This window comes from Eleutherodactylus coqui, chromosome 6, assembly GCF_035609145.1.
Source record: "Eleutherodactylus coqui strain aEleCoq1 chromosome 6, aEleCoq1.hap1, whole genome shotgun sequence".
NCBI lineage: Eukaryota > Metazoa > Chordata > Amphibia > Anura > Eleutherodactylidae > Eleutherodactylus > Eleutherodactylus coqui.
The window spans coordinates 150,676,041-150,693,572 of NC_089842.1; the positions used below are offsets into that span (position 1 = coordinate 150,676,041).

A 17,532-nucleotide genomic window follows, 5' to 3' on the forward strand; every position below is an offset into this window, starting at 1 on the left:
GTGGCCCCGCTTGTCTTCTGCATCCAGCTGTTTTCTACATGCAGCGCCCGGCTGTTATACAGCCGAGTGCTCCGTGTGGGGTATGGAGAATGCTTCTGGACGCTGTGTTCCTCACATCCCGCCTGTCATCAGGGAGCGGGATACAGCTGAAACAATATTAGCTGTATCCCGCTGTGAATCCCTGATAAGGCTCATCGTTGTCTTTCAGCATGCTGAAAGACAACGATGAGCGACAGCTTAACCATGTCAGTACAGTTACACAGAACAAAAGACGGCTTGGAGCGATAATCGTTGTCTAAATGGGCCTTAAGTGATTATCTTAAGATCCCACAAGCCATTGTAAGTTAATTATACGAATAAAACTCTGCCACAGAAAGTTATGTGTTAAACTCTGCTGCATATGTACATCTTTGCATGGCCCCCCTTCAAATGATTGGGTAACTAGTTAAAACTTGGGTGCATTGCATCCACCATCTGAGTTGCACTAGAGCAGAGAGCCACTGCGAAGAGGAGTTTTGTGTTTAGGACTAGAGATGAGCGAACGTACTCGGATAAGCACTACTCGTCCGAGTAATGTGCCTTATCCGAGTACCGCTGTACTCGTGCTGAAAGATTCGGGACGCGCTGCGGAGCGGGGAGCTGCAGGGGAGGAACGGAGGGGAGATCTTTCTCTCCTTCTCTCCCGCCCGCTCCCCGCTGCGACTCACCTGTCAGCAGCGGAGCGTCCCGAATCTTTCAGCACGAGTACAGCGGTACTCGGATAAGGCACATTACTCGGACGAGTAGTGCTTATCCGAGTACGTTCGCTCATCTCTATTTAGGACCCATCTCTATGAAAGTAGTGACCGAATGGGGCATATGGAAACGTGGATTGTCCAGACGGGTTGGCGGTAAAGTTGAAAGAATAACACCCAGTGACTTTGATGTCTGTATTTTTTTTATTTAAAAAAAAAAAAAAAAAAAATCACCTGTCTTAAATACACTTCAATAAATTATTATTCCACCAAAAGAGAAAAAAATGTTTAGTAACAGGCTAAAAATCTTTACATTTCTCGGCAAAAAAAAAGTTCTAATTGTAGAAGCAGTCGCCTGAATGTGGTGTACAACTAGCCTTAAAATTCCACATTCCTGGTGTAAACATTGATTAGCAGACCAGTCATCTCCACCCTCTGCCCCTATAGCTACTGCAAAACTACAACTCTCGGCAGGTCTTTACAGCCCTAAGTTGTCGGGGCCTGCTGGGAGTTAGTTCTGCAACAGCTGTAAGGCCACTAGTTAGAAACAAAAAAATACCAGACTGGACTTGGGTCTCTGTCTAGAAACCACTTAAAAAATACAGTTCTAACATTACAAGAGGTATTCTGGCCTAAATGTTATAAAATTCTTAAATTTTATGAATTAACTCAAGATATGTTCTAGAAATGTTTTGACAAGTTGTACCAGTCTAGTGGTGGTTGACTATAGCAAGTCTAGGGCTGAAGTGAAAATGCACAACCTAGAGATTCTTGAAGGGAACATGTCAGGACCTTTTGCACTCCTAAATGGCCACAATGGATTTATACTACAGAGAATTATGTTTCTAAATGTGTCAGAGATGAGCGAGTATACTCGCTAAGGCACATTACTCGAGCGAGTAGTGCCTTGGCCGAGTATCTCCCCGCTCATCTCTAAAGATTCGGGGGCCGGCGCGGGTGACAGGTGAGTTGAGAGGGAGAGAGAGATCTCTATTCCTCCCCGCTGGCACCCGAATCTTTAGAGACGAGCGGGGAGATACTTGGCTAAGGCACTACTCGCTCGAGTAATGTGCCTTAGCAAGTATACTCGCTCATCTCTAGTGTCAGTTTGTTCTTTCTGCCTTATCTAAGGCTACTTGAGCACATGCTTTGGCTGCAGATTTGGAGAAGATGAGCATAGTGGCCACCACTACTTGTGGCTCATTCACAGCCGCATGCATACAACGCTGTACACTTTTTCCATACGCTCTGCTGGCAAGAGCCAGCATACCACTCACACACGGAGATGTGCAGTGTGATTACTTTTATTTTTTCTTAGTTCAGAGCGAGGATGCATATGAAAACACTGCCCATACTAGGTATAGGGCTGACACTGCGTACATATGCAGAGAAATGGAGTATTCTGTGATTTATTTCTCTTGCATATCGATACACAATGTCCATAGACTTTCATTGACTCCATTCACCATATATTACCTGCAGGATATATGCATGTTATACACTGTGACAATATGCCCATCTGAATGAGCCCTTAGGGTTACAAAAGGCCCTGACCGGTTTCCTTCAAAGGAGATTTCCACCCGTAATGTAAAATTGTCCACATTAGTAAAGTTTGATAATTGTTTCTTAGTGTCTTTTGCAAAATGAACACCACTGTATAGCAAAAGTGACTGAGGGTACAGGCCCACTAACTGAGGGTACAGGCCCACATAGTCATTGCCATATTGATGCGGATGAAAGTCCATGCAGCTTGCTAATTAACAACCTACAGACAGAAACACTTGGACGTTTGGTTTGCCCAAAACCATGGGACTGTTAAAGGGGTATTCCCATCTTGGCTTTTCATGGCTGAGATGGGAAAACCTCTCCCTCTGTATCCAACCACCTGTCAGAAACAGCCGAGCTCTTCAGTCTGCAGTGTTTCCATTGTGACTGTGAACTATGGAAACGGCATGCTACGCTGGTTTTGTAGCTTCCACTCACTTAAATGAGCGCTACGAAAAACCGCGCTGGACTGAAGAGCTTGGGTGTGTTGCATAGGCTGGGTGGCCGGTACCTATTGCAGTGGTTTCCGATCTTGACTATGAAAAGCCAAGGAAGGAATACCCATTTTAGCTCATTAGCAAGTCACATGGACGTGCATTGCAAGAAGGCCTGAGACCACAGCCTCACCTGGCCAAGGACTGTACCCTTAGCACTATAGGATGTATACCACTAGACTGTAGAGAATCCAAATAAAGGTTTTTTTTGTATTTCACATACATATAACAGTTAGTACAAATTCCAACAGAGAATACATTCACCCAGTTCTTTTAACCTATTAAAGAATCCCCATATTTATATAACAAAAATGCCTACCACGGTCATAAAAGCCAAACTTAACCCTATTTGTTTGTTTTTTTAAACTTTGTGGAGCTTCCTAAATTGTAAAAAGGTTTTAGTACCTGTCCAGACGACCTTCATTCTGAATTTTATATATAGATATTTTTTTAAATAAAATACAAATTCCACCATCAGTCATTTGTAAAAGTAATCATATTTACAGATTTTCATATAGGACCCGCTTTCCCTGAAAGTTTTCCTTCCATCTGACGCTTTGGCAAGTTTTTATTTTTCCAGTTCATGTTAATCAAAGAATCGACACTGCATGTAGGTTTCATCTGAGGCCGTGTAACCAAACTTTTCATAAAAGGCAACGTTTTTGGGCTTGCACTCTAGTGTAACTTTGTAACAGTCGAGCTTTTTACTTAGCAGAGTAAGCACGGACAACAACCTGGGGGAGAGAGGGAAATAGAAAGGATTTGTAACTTGCATGTAGCTAAGGTAAATAGGTCTACAATCCAAAGTTAGGGGCCTTGTAGACGGGATGACAGTTGGGCGCCACACACAAGCAATTATCATTCAATGAATGGATGCGGGTGGAGCAACACGGGCTCTTCATTAATGAATAATTGCCTGTTTACAATAATTGGCTGCTTACATCAGCCAATTGTCATGCCAGCGGAAACTGAATGAATTATCCTTAGTCATTCATTCGCTGCTGGCATTTAGGTTGTATTTACTTTATGATATGCACAAACAGAAGCCATTATTTATGATAGGTCTATTTACTTAGGCGATTTTTCTATCTCGCAGCATCGCTGTGAGAAAAAAAAATGCCTGTTTCCTATGGGATTAAAAAAACAGCCATGAAGACAAACCTTTAACAGAGAATGTACTTTACAGCCATTACCCTGCTCTCTCCATAGCTGCTGGTTTACTTCTGCCCTTACATATGAGCCCAACTAGTCCACGGTCAAGCAAAGCTTATGTGAGCTATTGATACTGGGTAGTGAAGGCCTCACACTTGACAGACTTTACAGTATGGAACAGCATCCATTGTGCAGGGAAGTGGGTCAAAAATAAATAAGTGAAAACAATGGGAAACACGCTTATCTGCCACATGGGAGGATTGCTAGTTCCCCAAAGTGATGCAAGGTGGTTTTGATACAAAAACGCCTCGCATCCACAGACGAATCGCATAGTGGCGAGCTAGGTATCGCCCATGTGAAGTTAGTCTAAGGGTCCTTTTACGATAAATTGTTCAGATTCCCACATCCAGCAGGAATCTAAGCGATTATCGTTCCGTGTAAAAAAAAAAAAAGTACACTCCAGTGTAACGGGGACATCCAGTAAGTAGGAGAAGTTCTAGACTGGACAGGGGAGAGTCACTGGATCTTGTGTATCTGGACTTCTCCAAAGCGTGTGATACTGGGCCGCATAAAGGTTGGTATATAAAGTGACAATGCTTGGTCTGGGGAGAATGTGTGTAAGGGGGTAAGTAACTGGTCAGTGATAGAAAGCAGAGGGCTTTATAAATGGTACAGACTCTGATTAGGGCCCAATACTGCCCCCTGTGGTACCCAACAAGTAACTGTGACCCATTATTAATATATTTATTAATGACTCAGTAGGAGTGTACAGTAAAATATCAATATTTAGAGATACAAAACTATAAAAGATATTTACACATGAAGACAGAACGCAGTTGCAGATAGATCTGGCTAAGGGCTCCCTCACATGTATGGTAATTGCATATTCTGCTGTACCAATATCACACAGGTGGCCATGTTACCGCTCACACAAATTATGTGCGCTAGAAAAATCACAGCGCATTCTATTTTTGCACATATTACGCATGCATACACACCAAGACAGTACATGGTGGTGGGCATCCATGATTGTATACTGGCTGCCTGCGAGTATAGCCTGTACACTGAGATAGGCTGGGCTCACAACAGTGGCAAATGAGGTTTAACACTGATAAATGTAAGGTTCTGCACATGGGCAGAGGAAATACACATCATCATTACACTGTAAATTGGAAACACAGACATGGAAAAGGACTTGGAAATTTTAGTTAACTGTAAGCTTAACTGGAGCAACCAGCGTCAGGCAGCTGCTGCCAAGGCAAATAGGATCATGGGGGGCATCAAAAGTAGTCTTGGGGCACACGATGAGAGACTGAATTAGATGGACATATAGTGTGATAGGCTGAAAAAAGACATTATTATGAAGTACTCTTGATCACTTACAGTTTTCCAAGCTGTTTCCCCCGACACTCGTCACTGACAACAACCTCTTCTATCCGACCTCGCTGTGATGAGAAATACAGATTAACACAGCTCACCGGTAACGAGCCTTTTTTTTTTCTTTGTAAAGCTCTGATAAATACGTGCCACTTACCTTGGTACAGCCGTGTATGAATTTATGTTCTACAATTAGCGTGGCTGTGGCCACAATCTGACCAAGATTTAGATCTTCCACCACGATCACAAAGTAGTTCTCCGTTTTCTTCATGTGTTCAAATTTTTCTAAAAATGAAAAGCTTTTATTACAGACAGAATTTAAATGGCCACTAATGATATTCTATCTAAAACATAACTGATCATTCATAAACTAGGATTGCTATGCCTATAGCCCCACTGTGCCAATGTTGCAAACCAAGGAACATTCAGCCATGAGATAACTCCACTTTGTTTACTAAATACACTTATTGTCAATAGAAAAAAAAATCAAGTGCCTAGAAGGAGGAGTTGGGATCAAATGAAACTTTGTGTGAGTGTAACGTTTATATCAGATCAACAGGATAATTTATGGCAGAAAACGGACAACCTGAAGAGAGTCTATACCGCCTCTAGCTTGGCTACAAGATGTGATACAAGTGGGCATGGGGGCTCTAGTACCCTGTTGTTCTGCCTCCAGCTTGGATACAAGATGTGATACAAGTGGGCATGAGGGGCTCTAGTACCTTGTTTTACCGCCTCTAGCTTGGATACAAGATGTGATACAAGTGGGCATGAGGGGCTCTAGTACCCTGTTGTACCGCCTCTAGCTTGAATACAAGATGTGACATTAGCAGGCATGGAGGCTCTAGTACCGCCTCTAGCTTGGATGTAAGATGTGATACGGATGGGCATGGGGGCTCTAGTACCTTGCTGTACAGCCTCTAGCTTGGCTACAAGAGGTGATACCGGTGGTTATGGAGGCTCTAGTACCTTGCTGTACAGCCTCTAGCTTGGATACAAGATGTGATACAGGCGGACATGGAGGTTCTAGTACCTTGCTGTGCAGCCTCTAGCTTGGCTACAAGATGTGATACGGTCGGGCATGGAGGCTCTAGTACCCTGTTGTACCGCCTATAGCTTGGATACAAGATGTGATATGGTCAGGCATGGAGGCTCTAGTACCCTGTTGTACCGCCTATAGCTTGGATGCAAGATGTGATACGGGCAGGCAGGGTGGTATACAGGTCCCGTATGGTATCCTGCCCTCACATAGTCACTGGTAACAGTCTGGTTAGAACAGCTCAGGTGGCGGGCAATTAATTGATACGACCATCCAGCTTCTCGCATTTCAATAATGCGCCCCTCTCAAACTGTTAACTGGGCAAAATCTTTTAGATTGCACCATAAAAGTATGTTTAATGGTCAACAAGCTCTACGCAGGCAGCAGAAGAGGTTACTACACCCACCCACCTTTTTATAGGCCAAGGGTGTCAAGACTGTTCAACTAATCACACCACAACTGCCCGCCTTTTGAACAAATTTTTAGCGATAATTGTTGCGTGTAAAATAGCTTTTACTTTAAAACACAGTTTGTTATTAGAAAATGACCTATTATTTAGGATACATGTACAGAAGAAGGGATTGGGACCATACATGGCTGCTAGCTGGACACTGCAGGGGGTTATTTACAGCAGCATGTATGTAAGCCTACAGCAGATATATAATGCCACATTACTACTATTCTGGATAAGCGGATAGTAATAGAAAATGAACTTATTTTATGAGCCTACAAATAAAATGCAAACACAATGTGCTACTATAATGAACATCAGAGCAATATCCCAGCTGATTCCTGCCGCTCAGACTTCAGCTCCTACAAATTATCGGTTTTGTGCTGGAAGCACGTCGGATTTTCAAACTTTCGGAATTATCAGATGTGGTAAATTTGCTTCTGGAAAGTGTAGCGAGCGGTAGGTTAGATCTCCCCTGGTAAATGGTAGCAGAGAAAGGGATAAACAATCCTACTCACTGATGAAATCTTCTGTAGTCACATTTCCGACTTTTGTTAGTTGACCAAGTACTTTATAAAAACCTGAAATAAAAGAGAATGGGTAAAGCCTTGAGGATGTCTTCACATGTCAGCGGATGAGGTGCGGTACACTTGCAGCAAAGTGGATGGGATTTTGTGGAATCTTGTTCACGTGGTACGGATTCCAAATCCACAATACATCAATTTATCCTGCGGATTTTCATCTATTCGAATAAGGATATGAAAGCTGCATCAAAATCCAGACATAGCAAGCAAATCTGAAGATTTTTTGCAACTTGTGCGCACATCCATGGGTGTCATGCCCACATGCGAGAGCCCGCAGCAGAATCCGCCCCTGCGTGTATCTGTGCCTGTCTTTTTTTCTGTACTGCAGATGTGTGCGGAAGTGACGGTCGGCGCACATGTGCAGTACAGATTTTTTTTTAAAACTCCTGCTTTCCCGCGGATTGCGGATTGGCCACGGTTCGGATGGCTTCCATTGACTTCAATGGAAGCTGTCCCCCCACGGAATACGCAAAAAAATGAAGCATACGGAATCTGGAAAAGAAATCCGCATGCTTCCATATGGGCGGCTTGAACTGTGGACTCCGCAAATCAAAGTCGCCTGTGGACATTGAGATTTAAGGGGAAGACTAATCTGTGGTTGTATTTCCTGAACCATCTTGTGTTCGGCTATGTTCGCATTAATTTTTTTTTAATCTCTTCTCAGATCTGGTTTTCTCTTTTCAAAATTGAAAAACTGTGCAGAAAATGTACTGAGCCCAGCGTTTCTGACGCCAGGCTTAATATGATGTTTCCCAGTGCACAGTGCGCTTATAATATATGGAAAGACACAGGCCTCTTCATTAACCATTTCCAATCCAATTTGTATCCTGGTTTTCCTAGGGGGCTTATTTTTTTTTTCTGCCGTTATACAACGGCGCTTTATGCTGGCTAAAGCCAGTACTGCATGAGGTGACACATTGGATAGGCTCCAACAGCAGAGAGGCTGGCAATATACAGTAAGAGGACCCCGACAGATGTCTTCCAACATCAGAGCTGTACAGCCTTAAATCATAATGTCTTCACAGGTTAGACAGTGGATTGGAAAGGGTTAATTCAATGCATGCCAGCAGCTCCATGCACCTTCTCCGAAATGTACACCAGATCCGATGGGTCATAAATTATACGTAAATCTGTTGGTCTGGGGCAGCCCCACCCCTTCTCGACAAACGCTACCCATTTTTAGAAAAGTGTCAGGGCCCTTGCAAAAAAACGGAGAACTTGCAAGTTTTTGTGCAAAAACCTGCTTGTGCAAAGATGTGCTACTTTCTTACACTGGAAATTGCATCAGGACACATTCACAAAGTGTTTTATGCCAAACAGATTTAAAAAGAAGAAAGACTGATAACCTGCTGCCGATGGACCCGGTTATCACCAGTTAACAGATCAGTTTTACAACTGCATGTGCGCAGTGTGACTTAAAAGGACCCAAACACAATAGTTTCCATTTAAGTCTACTGAGTACAATGTAAGGAAAAACAACGGAGACCAGATAGAATGTAAGGGGATGGATCAAGTGGAAACAAAGAAGTCCCATTGAAATCAATGTGGAATTTACCAGATCTGGGGTCTTTTTTCTGTACTTGCAATGGAACATGAAGACAAAACCAATTGCAGTGGGGCCGACCACTCGGACCTCTAACGATTCTGAGAACAGCACACCCAAAATCCCTTCTATGAATGGAGCAGCGGCGCACATGTACAACCAACGCTCCACTCAGTTCTATGAGATGGAGGGAGATAGCCGATCACATCGGTCATAGGTTTATCTCTCTTATCCTGTGGATAAGGGACACATCTCTTTAGGGTCCTTTTACACGGGATGACCTGTAGGGTTCAGATGGTCATTGGTCGGTGAATGGAGGTGGAGTGGGTCGGAGATCATTCCGGCCACCCGCCTCCATTCACAGTAAGTTGTTTATAGATGAATGACTGTTTACACGGACCGAGACGGTATTTGATTTTTAGGCATCTATAAACTGAAGGATGAATGAATGAATTATAGTTCGTCTTCCAGTGTCTGCATGCTTTTACAATGAACAATAAATCGGTCAGATTAACGATTTATCGGCTCTTTTAAAAGGGCCCTTAGTGGGAAAACCCTTTAAGCAGTCCTTTTAAACCAAGCCTCTCATTCAGTGCAGCATTCAGCTGGTATTCGGTAGCACTGACCTCTGTTTATGTCTGCAGTACACAGGGGTCTGAGAACAAGCCCTTCCCCAGGGTGTTCAGGAGAGATGGGCGGACTGAATGACACAGTATTCTGATTCCAGTCGATCACCTCCAGTAATTGGGGGTCAAACAAGGGGGTCTCATCTGGGGTCATGGCTGGAGCTCCTGCAAAGTACAAAAAAAATATTAGACAGCAGTAACAAATGCTGTTTATTGTCTGATAAGCTGTTCAAACACGACTTCTAGCTTTCTTGGCAGTAAATCCTGTTTGGGAGCTCACTGTATAAATTGGCTAAATGTGATGTATCTCACTTGTACCTTTGCTCTAGATCTATGCTTGCCATCAGTAAATAGGAACATTTTTGTTTACACCCAAATGACTAAAGGTGCGTTTAGGCGGAACGATTATCGCTTCAAAAACTGTTCAAACCAACGAGGTCGATCCATAATCAGTTTAACCCTTTCCAATCCAATTTGTATCCTGGTTTTCCTAGGGGGCTTACTTTTTTTTCCTGCGGTTATAAAACGGCGCTATCTGCTGGCTAAAGCCAGTACTGCATGAGGTGACACGTTGGATAGGCTCCGACAGCAGAGAAGCTGGTAATATACAGTAAGAGAACCCCAACGGATGTCTTCCAACATCGGAGCTGTACAGCCTTAAATCATAATGTCTTAAGACGTCAGACAGTGGATTGGAAAGGGTTAAACTTGAGCCAACGACTGAATGACGGATGAGAATCGTGCGCTTCTCATTCATCAATCTGTTTCAGCCAGCATAATAATCAGCGTTGGCTCGTTCACTTCTCGTTGTGGTTAAGCTCTGATCGTTCAGAGCTTCACATACAAATGTGCAACATTGACGAGACGTGAACAAGAAGTTCGCAAATCCCAATGATGATTCACCTGTGTAAACAGGCTGCACGAGTGCGAACGATGATGTCACCGGCTCGTCCGCTCGGGCAAAGGAGAATCGTGAGGTTCTCATTTGGTATAATAGGGGCCATAAAAGCCCGATCAGGAAGTGGAGGTTTATAACTAGAGATGAGCGAGCGTACTCGGATAAGCACTACTCGCTCGAGTAATTGGCTTTATCCGAGTACCGCTGTGCTCGTCCCTGAAGATTCGGGTGCCGGCACGGAGCGGGGAGCTGCAGGGGAGAGCGGGGAGGAACGGAGGTAAGATCTTTCTCTCCTTCTCTCCCGCCCGCTCTCCCCTGCTCCCCGCTGCGACTCACCTGTCAGCCGCAGCGGCACCCGAATCTTCAGGGACGAGCACAGCGATACTCGGATAAAGCAAATTACTCGAGCGAGTAGTGCTATTCCGAGTACGCTCGCTCATCTCTAATTATAACCTCTGTATGTACATTACACTATATCTACCTATAGCAGACAGATTTTGAAATGAACACAGAACTGAAAAGTAAAAATTGAAAATAAAGGTATATTAGAAATTTGTAAAACACATTTTTTTTTGTGTCCTCGATACATTCACACTGTTATTTTATGGCAATGGCACTGTATATCATAAGCCCATCCCATCAATTAAACTTCACCCAGTTTCACAAGGATTAGACTCATTAATGAAAACAGTCATGGTAGAATATTGCCTGCATCACTTCTGTGATTCACTCTGTTCTATGGGGTGGTTCTTGGTAAATCCACGGGGGACCAATGTCCCAGACGGCTGTTCAGCGTCATTTCTGGTGAAGAACGTGTTTTATAACTTCTAAACGGATAAGATGAAACTATGTAAGACGACTGCCAGAGTAAAGAAAGTTTACATGGGTGTAGCCATATATGGTGCTATGCAAAAGTTTTAGGCAGCCGCGGAAAAAAATACTTCAAAGTAACAATCCTTTCAAAAAAACAGAAGTAATAGTTTACTTGGGTCAATTAACAAAATGCAAAGTGAATGAACAAAGGGGAATGTAAATCAAGTAAAAAAAGACCTGGGTCCATTCCTACCATACCGGCGGGCAGGTGAGACCCCGCTCAGGTGCCAGTAGCCGCACTGCCTTGCTGACTTTATCGGTACCTGTACTTTCCCTTTAATGCATAGGTTAGTGTCAACCCTAATTACTCTTAGCTGCGAGGCTGATGAGCATTGCTGTACGGTTCTGTGAGCATCTGGAGCAAAATGCTAACGAGCGGAGCTTGGAGGAGTGCTGGCAGCCCCTCCGTTCTAGGAATATTTGGGGATCCCGGCTCACAGCTCACCACCAATATAGGCATCTGTATCAGAAGAGTTAGTGAAGTCTAGAATCCTTGTTTACATAGGGTTTTCCTATTCTATGTAACATTATGCTTAATATTCCATTTTTCAACATCACTGCTTCAGTCAGTGTATGGCAACATGCTTTCCACCTGTCTGATGTCCAACCCACACAGGTACATGGCGCAGTACCCCAAGTAAAGCACATTACATGCAGCTGTGTGGGCAGCAATGACAATTACCATTCACAGATGGCAAACTTGTAAAGCAACGTATATCAGGAAACTGCAGAACGTTCCATTAGGTAAAAGCGTAATGTGTGATTATAATATGACATGGCAGCTCTGTCCTACAGCCCCGGAGATACAATATCTATGATATTACAAGAATGTCATTACGGTCTCTTTAAGACATGAACAATACCACACCCTTGTCACAAACAGGATGGTAGGGTGACTTGTCACCCTCGCCACCTCACTACTGCCACCTGTACCAGATCCGGTACTGGGGAGAGAATTGTATCACAGTGTGAAAACAAAGATTAAACCTAGATTTTGTGACATTCAGTCTCCACGGTGCTCAGGCTTATACCATAGGGATCTGCTAGTACATGATTATGTATGATGTAATGGGGAAAACCATATCAAGTCAAAATGATCTCCTCATCTCGGACCACCACTGATTTCCAGAATAAAAAGGTTCTCTAGAGTCAAACTCCTTTAGCAATGCCCATAGATTCCATCTCTAGTTCCGCATTGTACAGAAATGTCACAGGACTCCCATAGAGGTACACAAGTATACGAATTCAACAAAAACAAAGTGGCCTGTTCCATACAGAGGTATTGCCCCAAGAAGAAATGCCATACACATGGAATCCACCGGGGCAAGAATGGCTCCCGCGCTCCATGCCAGTGTGTGCCAGCCCTTTCTGGGAATTTGACAACATTCTAAGCAAAGATCAGCCAAATATTGACCCTCTGCTTAGATGACCGTGTCACGCTTTCAGTCAAAGGAATCTCTGCACAGTGCCAAAGGGATATGTTGACGCCACAGAGCCCAGTATCACCCACATCATATTCTCACCTGTATCTACCAGGATAATCTTTTACTGGATTTCACCTTTAATTTCCACAATGAAGACTATTACATTGCAGGTAAATTTGGCGATGTAATGCCATACCGATATCTCACATTGGCCATGTCAGCTGCACATATGACCCTATCCTTGCCCAACTGTTACATAAGGGAGGCATAGAAGCTCTGCATGTCTCTATGAAACTGACGACATACAGAAGTGCCGTATTGTAGTCCCCAATAACTCCTCTGGGTGCTGCATTATGGTTCCACCATGTGCAGGAGGTCTTTAATGGAGGAATGTAGTGGCCTTCCATGTAATACACGGACAGCTCCAGTTGCCAGACCAGGGGACACTCTGGTTTTACACAGCTCGATATAAGCAGAGCAACAAGTGCCAATCATAGCTAATTTAGATGGCCTTTACATCGGCTGATTCAGACTGCATGGAGGGACAAACGACTGTTCGCCCCAATACACTTTCATCGCTGCTGGCAGCACATCCCCCATTCATATGGAGGGGTGTGCTGCTGACGACAAGGTTTTCTCTGGAAGCACAAAAGATCTGATCAGTTGACAAATGAGCATTTGATCGACTGATTGTTGCCCTGTTGTCACGAAGCAATGATCAATGTTAAATGTTTGTTCACGATCATTGGCCAGTGGTGGGCGGAAGAGATCTCTGGTCCACTCTTCCGTTCACCGAGTGACCCTTGTTCCTGTGTGACAGCACCAGAGTGATTATGGTTCTGAGTAAAAGGACCCTTACCAACTGGGTTCTTCATGAGACAACCCAATTTAGGCCTCATGCACACAGGCGGATTTAATTTGCGGCACCCACGTGGGAGATCCGCAAATCAAGCAGCCCATAGGGAGACATGGGCGCCTGCAGAGCAGCTATAAGCATGCGGATGTGATGTTTTCTCGCCATGCGGATCGCACGCGTGGGAAGAAATCACAGCATGCTCTATTTTTCTGTGGCTCTTGCAGTCAATGGAAGTCATCCTGTCCGCAGCTGCCACTGTGGATGTGCCGCAGATCCGCAGGAGATTAAAAAAAAAAAAAAGGTGCTGGGCGCGCCCGCCGTGCTGAAGAAAGAAGATCCGGCTGGGACGGAGGAGACCCACGATGGATCTGGAGAGGTAAGAAAATGTCTTTTATATGCCCATGTCTGCGGACACGGGTGGATTCCGCTGCGGGATCCGTGCATGCCCGTGTGCATGAGGCCTAAGCTGGTTCCAATGTTTCTCCCTGAATTAAGGCCCATTTACACACAAAGATAATCTTTCAAATGATTGAAAGTTTTAGGGCTCATGCTCATGGCCAGGTTGGATTCCGACAGCAAAATCTCGCAGTGGAATCAGACCGGGTGCCCCCCAGAGACCCTATACTCACTTGTCCGGATCCGCCGCGAGTGTCTCGCATGACACGGATTCCCGTGATACTTTCACAGTCCATGACTGCAATGGAAGCCATCCGTCCGATTTTCTGCACAGAATAGAACAAGCTGCAATTCTCCCCCATGAGCAGAAAATTCGCAGTTGATTTCCGCTTGTGGGCAGGGGAGAATCTTTGGACCTAACATGTCTACAGACGGACATTGCTGCAGAATTCGTGGCAAGCGTCTGGCCGTGAATTCTTCTGTGAAAATACGTCTATGGGCATTGGGCCTTAGCAATTTGCATAAAGTACTAATGGGCACTACTGCCCATTAGCATTTGATCAGCTTCATTTGTCTGCAAATGAGCTCTCAAGAGCTGCTTGCAGAACTGGTCTGAGCTCTGCAATTAGCTCCATTGTTCTGACAGGGGCTACTAAGAGAATACAATGTAATCTCCTGCTCCCGTGGAGATAACAGCCTGCAGCCTGAACAAAGGATTTTAAGCTCACCTGAAAGTGTACGATGGTAGCGTTTACACGCAACGATTATCGCTCATATGTCATCATTTTACCGCATTTTGAGCGATAATGGTTGTGTGTAAATGGGGGCTTTACACATCCAAGAGATGGACTTTGGTTTTGAAAGGTAAAAAAAAAAGAGCAATTCCCTCTTCAAATTGAAGTAATTGAAGTGGATCTGCTTTAGTTACAGTGACAATGAAGACATTTTATGCAAATCCTTGTTATCAGTGGGTCAGTGCGTCATCTGCGTAGGGGTCTGATCACACAGATACGGGGTGATTGGTGGGGTGACACCTGCCATCAGCACTGATCTCAAGTACACAGAGCTCCTCACTTTCAATGAAGAACATGTAGTCACGGGAGTTATGGAAACTTCCAAACACTCATCTGCACCAGGCAAGAAGCTGTGATCGGAACAGGCGACAGCTCCCAATTCAACACTGAGGGCTCCTTATCCCTTATTTCCAGTGAGGAGCTGACCCGTCTGAGTCCCCGCTGCTGACCCCTTACGGATCACACTTACATAACTTGTCTGACAGGTCAGATATGTTCTGTGGAAGACTCCCTTCAGGAACATTGTGGGTGAAGCTGTTCTCTACCCCAAGTCCTGATGGGCAGAATACAAGCATTCTCCCTTTGATAGTTCTTTGCATTCCAGGCTTGTGGACCCCGTCTCGGGCCTGTACAAGACCACAATGCAGCGGAGACCACCGGATTGTAAGATCTCACTGATGGAAGTCCTTGCTCCAGGTCATGTGACATACCTGTGGGACCCCTCTGTCCATACCCAAGTCATGTGGTCTGTAGTGTAGGAATGGGGGGGGGGGCGTCTATGGATGATGGGAAATACCATTAAGACGTCGATGGATGGATCTAACAAGTCAATATTAAAGTGCATGAGGAAAGAGGAAACCATCTGACTTCATGATGTTTCCTAAGGGCTCTTTTCACACATTCGCTTTTTAATGCGACTAGTTGTAATATAACGCTCCCATTAATTTCAATGGGGCCTCGCAGACATGCGCGCAATTTTCGAGCGCTGTGCACCTCATCACCCATTACAATGATGGGATACACCAATACCTGCTGTTGGACGCAAAAACCTGCGCCCAAAAAACGAAAGCAAAATTGCGGCAAAACGCCACAATCGAAATCTGCACCTCCTGTAGTGAGGGGACTAATGGCGGCGCTGGTCGCACAAGCGTGCTGACGCTCCATCCACTTTCAATGGAACTGCAGAGATAGCAAAGTGGCAAGCGCTCAGGTATTTACATCCACCCCATTGAAATGAATGGAGCGTTAACCGTGTACGTTCAGCCAGCACTCCATTCATTCTGACATGACTGCAGGGAGAGTAGTAACCTGGCAGTGACAGGCATAGGGGGACACAGGACCCCGGTTCTCAGGAATGGTGGGGGTCTCAGTGCTGAGACCCTAACGATCAGCAAGTCATTCCCTATCCTGTGGATCGGGGATAACTTGTGGTACAACCCCTTTAATAGGATGACCCCCTGGAAGACATCTTTATTGGTGGAACTTATAGCTCCTTGGGCTCGCTCACATGGGCATATGTCGCCCACGTATTATGGGCTACTAAATGCCCATTGATTACTATTGGGCCACTCACACACCAATATAGGGATTTAACACACACAGCAAATACACATAATAGGCAGCCTACATATACCATGTGAGTGGGCCCTAAGGCCTACAGGGGGCCTCGTGTTTTTCAAGCACATGATAGGCGCTGCTAAAAGTCCATTGATTTCTAAGGGGCACATGCGCTATTCTTGTCCGGTTCTCAGCTGAACCTTGCTTGTTCAGGGGTGCAAAAGAATTTCAAGGACCTATTGCAAACTGATATATATATATATATATATATATATATATATATATATATTTATTTTTTTTTTAATGGACATGAAATCGGATGACATACAAAAAACCTGGAAGACAGCAAGTTTTTAAATGGTCGTGCGCGTTCAGCCTAAAACAACCAGCGGCGTCATCTGGACGCAGTGGCAGGCGGCTTTTTGTTCAGTACGATTTTTTGTGCCCCCAATAAACATAAACGTTACCAGAAAATCCTGGCAGCCCCTGATCTGTCAGCTAAATCACCACTGACCACAGTGTTATACTATGCACATGGCTCCTTCACAGCAAGCCAGTTCCTCTTAGACTACCAGGGAACTCTAGGAGCTGCTGAGACTTGTAGTCCCACAGCGGCAGACAAGCCACAGGTAGCAGACATGCCCTGCTCTATAGTATATTGTGTCTATTATAAGCTATTAATGGACTCTCTCCCTCCAGTGCGACATTGATACGCTCGGGTAACACCTCGCACAGCCTAGCGGGGCCCCACACCGTGAGAACATGAGCTGAGGGCGCACTTACCGGTTCTCGCTGCTTCGCGTCTGCTTCGCTCCCTCCTCAGGCCCGGAACCTCTGAGCTGTTGGGGAACCTCCGACGTGGCGTGACGTCACCAGCAGACCGGCGAGCCCAAGAGATCAGCCAATCAGCGGGCAGGACACCGTCTCGGCCTCGCCTTGCCCTTACATTGACGTCATCAAACGCGCCGCCGTCGTAGTTGGAGGAGAAGGCGGCGTCTGTGCGTTGCTATGGTTACTGTCCCCATGTGGTAGTCGGACAGGACTAAGTTTACATCTCTTGGGAGTTCAGTTACAGGAACCAACTAAGACACGTGGCACTTTGGAAGCAGCGCGAGGATTCAGAAGCAATCTATGGCAATTAGGTAGCAAATGAACTCAGCATAATAAATATTATTAACGACCGGTTTAA

At 44.9% G+C, this 17,532-nt stretch overlaps 1 protein-coding gene across 1 annotated transcript; it reads right to left on the minus strand.

The window, feature by feature from the left end:
* Positions 1-950: 950 nt before the first annotated feature.
* On the minus strand, positions 951-17,225 carry GNPNAT1 (glucosamine-phosphate N-acetyltransferase 1). The gene is made up of 6 exons (XM_066607982.1): positions 17,127-17,225; positions 9,546-9,710; positions 7,311-7,373; positions 5,460-5,587; positions 5,309-5,370; positions 951-3,507 (listed from the first exon to the last, which is right to left on the minus strand). Exons 2-6 carry the CDS (start codon positions 9,697-9,699, stop codon positions 3,360-3,362), a joined length of 555 nt encoding a protein of 184 aa, XP_066464079.1. The 5' UTR covers positions 9,700-9,710; positions 17,127-17,225; the 3' UTR covers positions 951-3,359.
* Positions 17,226-17,532: the final 307 nt, after the last annotated feature.

What these genes read in the sequence shown, in the direction of transcription:
- GNPNAT1 (XM_066607982.1), bottom strand. Translation starts at nt 9,699, where the DNA reads ATGACCCCAGATGAGACCCCCTTGTTTGACCCCCAATTACTGGAGGTG. An exon ending in GACTACAGAAGATTTCATCA is followed by an intron (nt 5,588 to 7,310) that starts GTGAGTAGGATT and finishes TTTCATTTTTAG; the next exon opens with AAAAATTTGAACACATGAAG. An exon ending in GGGAAACAGCTTGGAAAACT is followed by an intron (nt 3,508 to 5,308) that starts GTAAGTGATCAA and finishes TCTCTCCCCCAG; the next exon opens with GTTGTTGTCCGTGCTTACTC.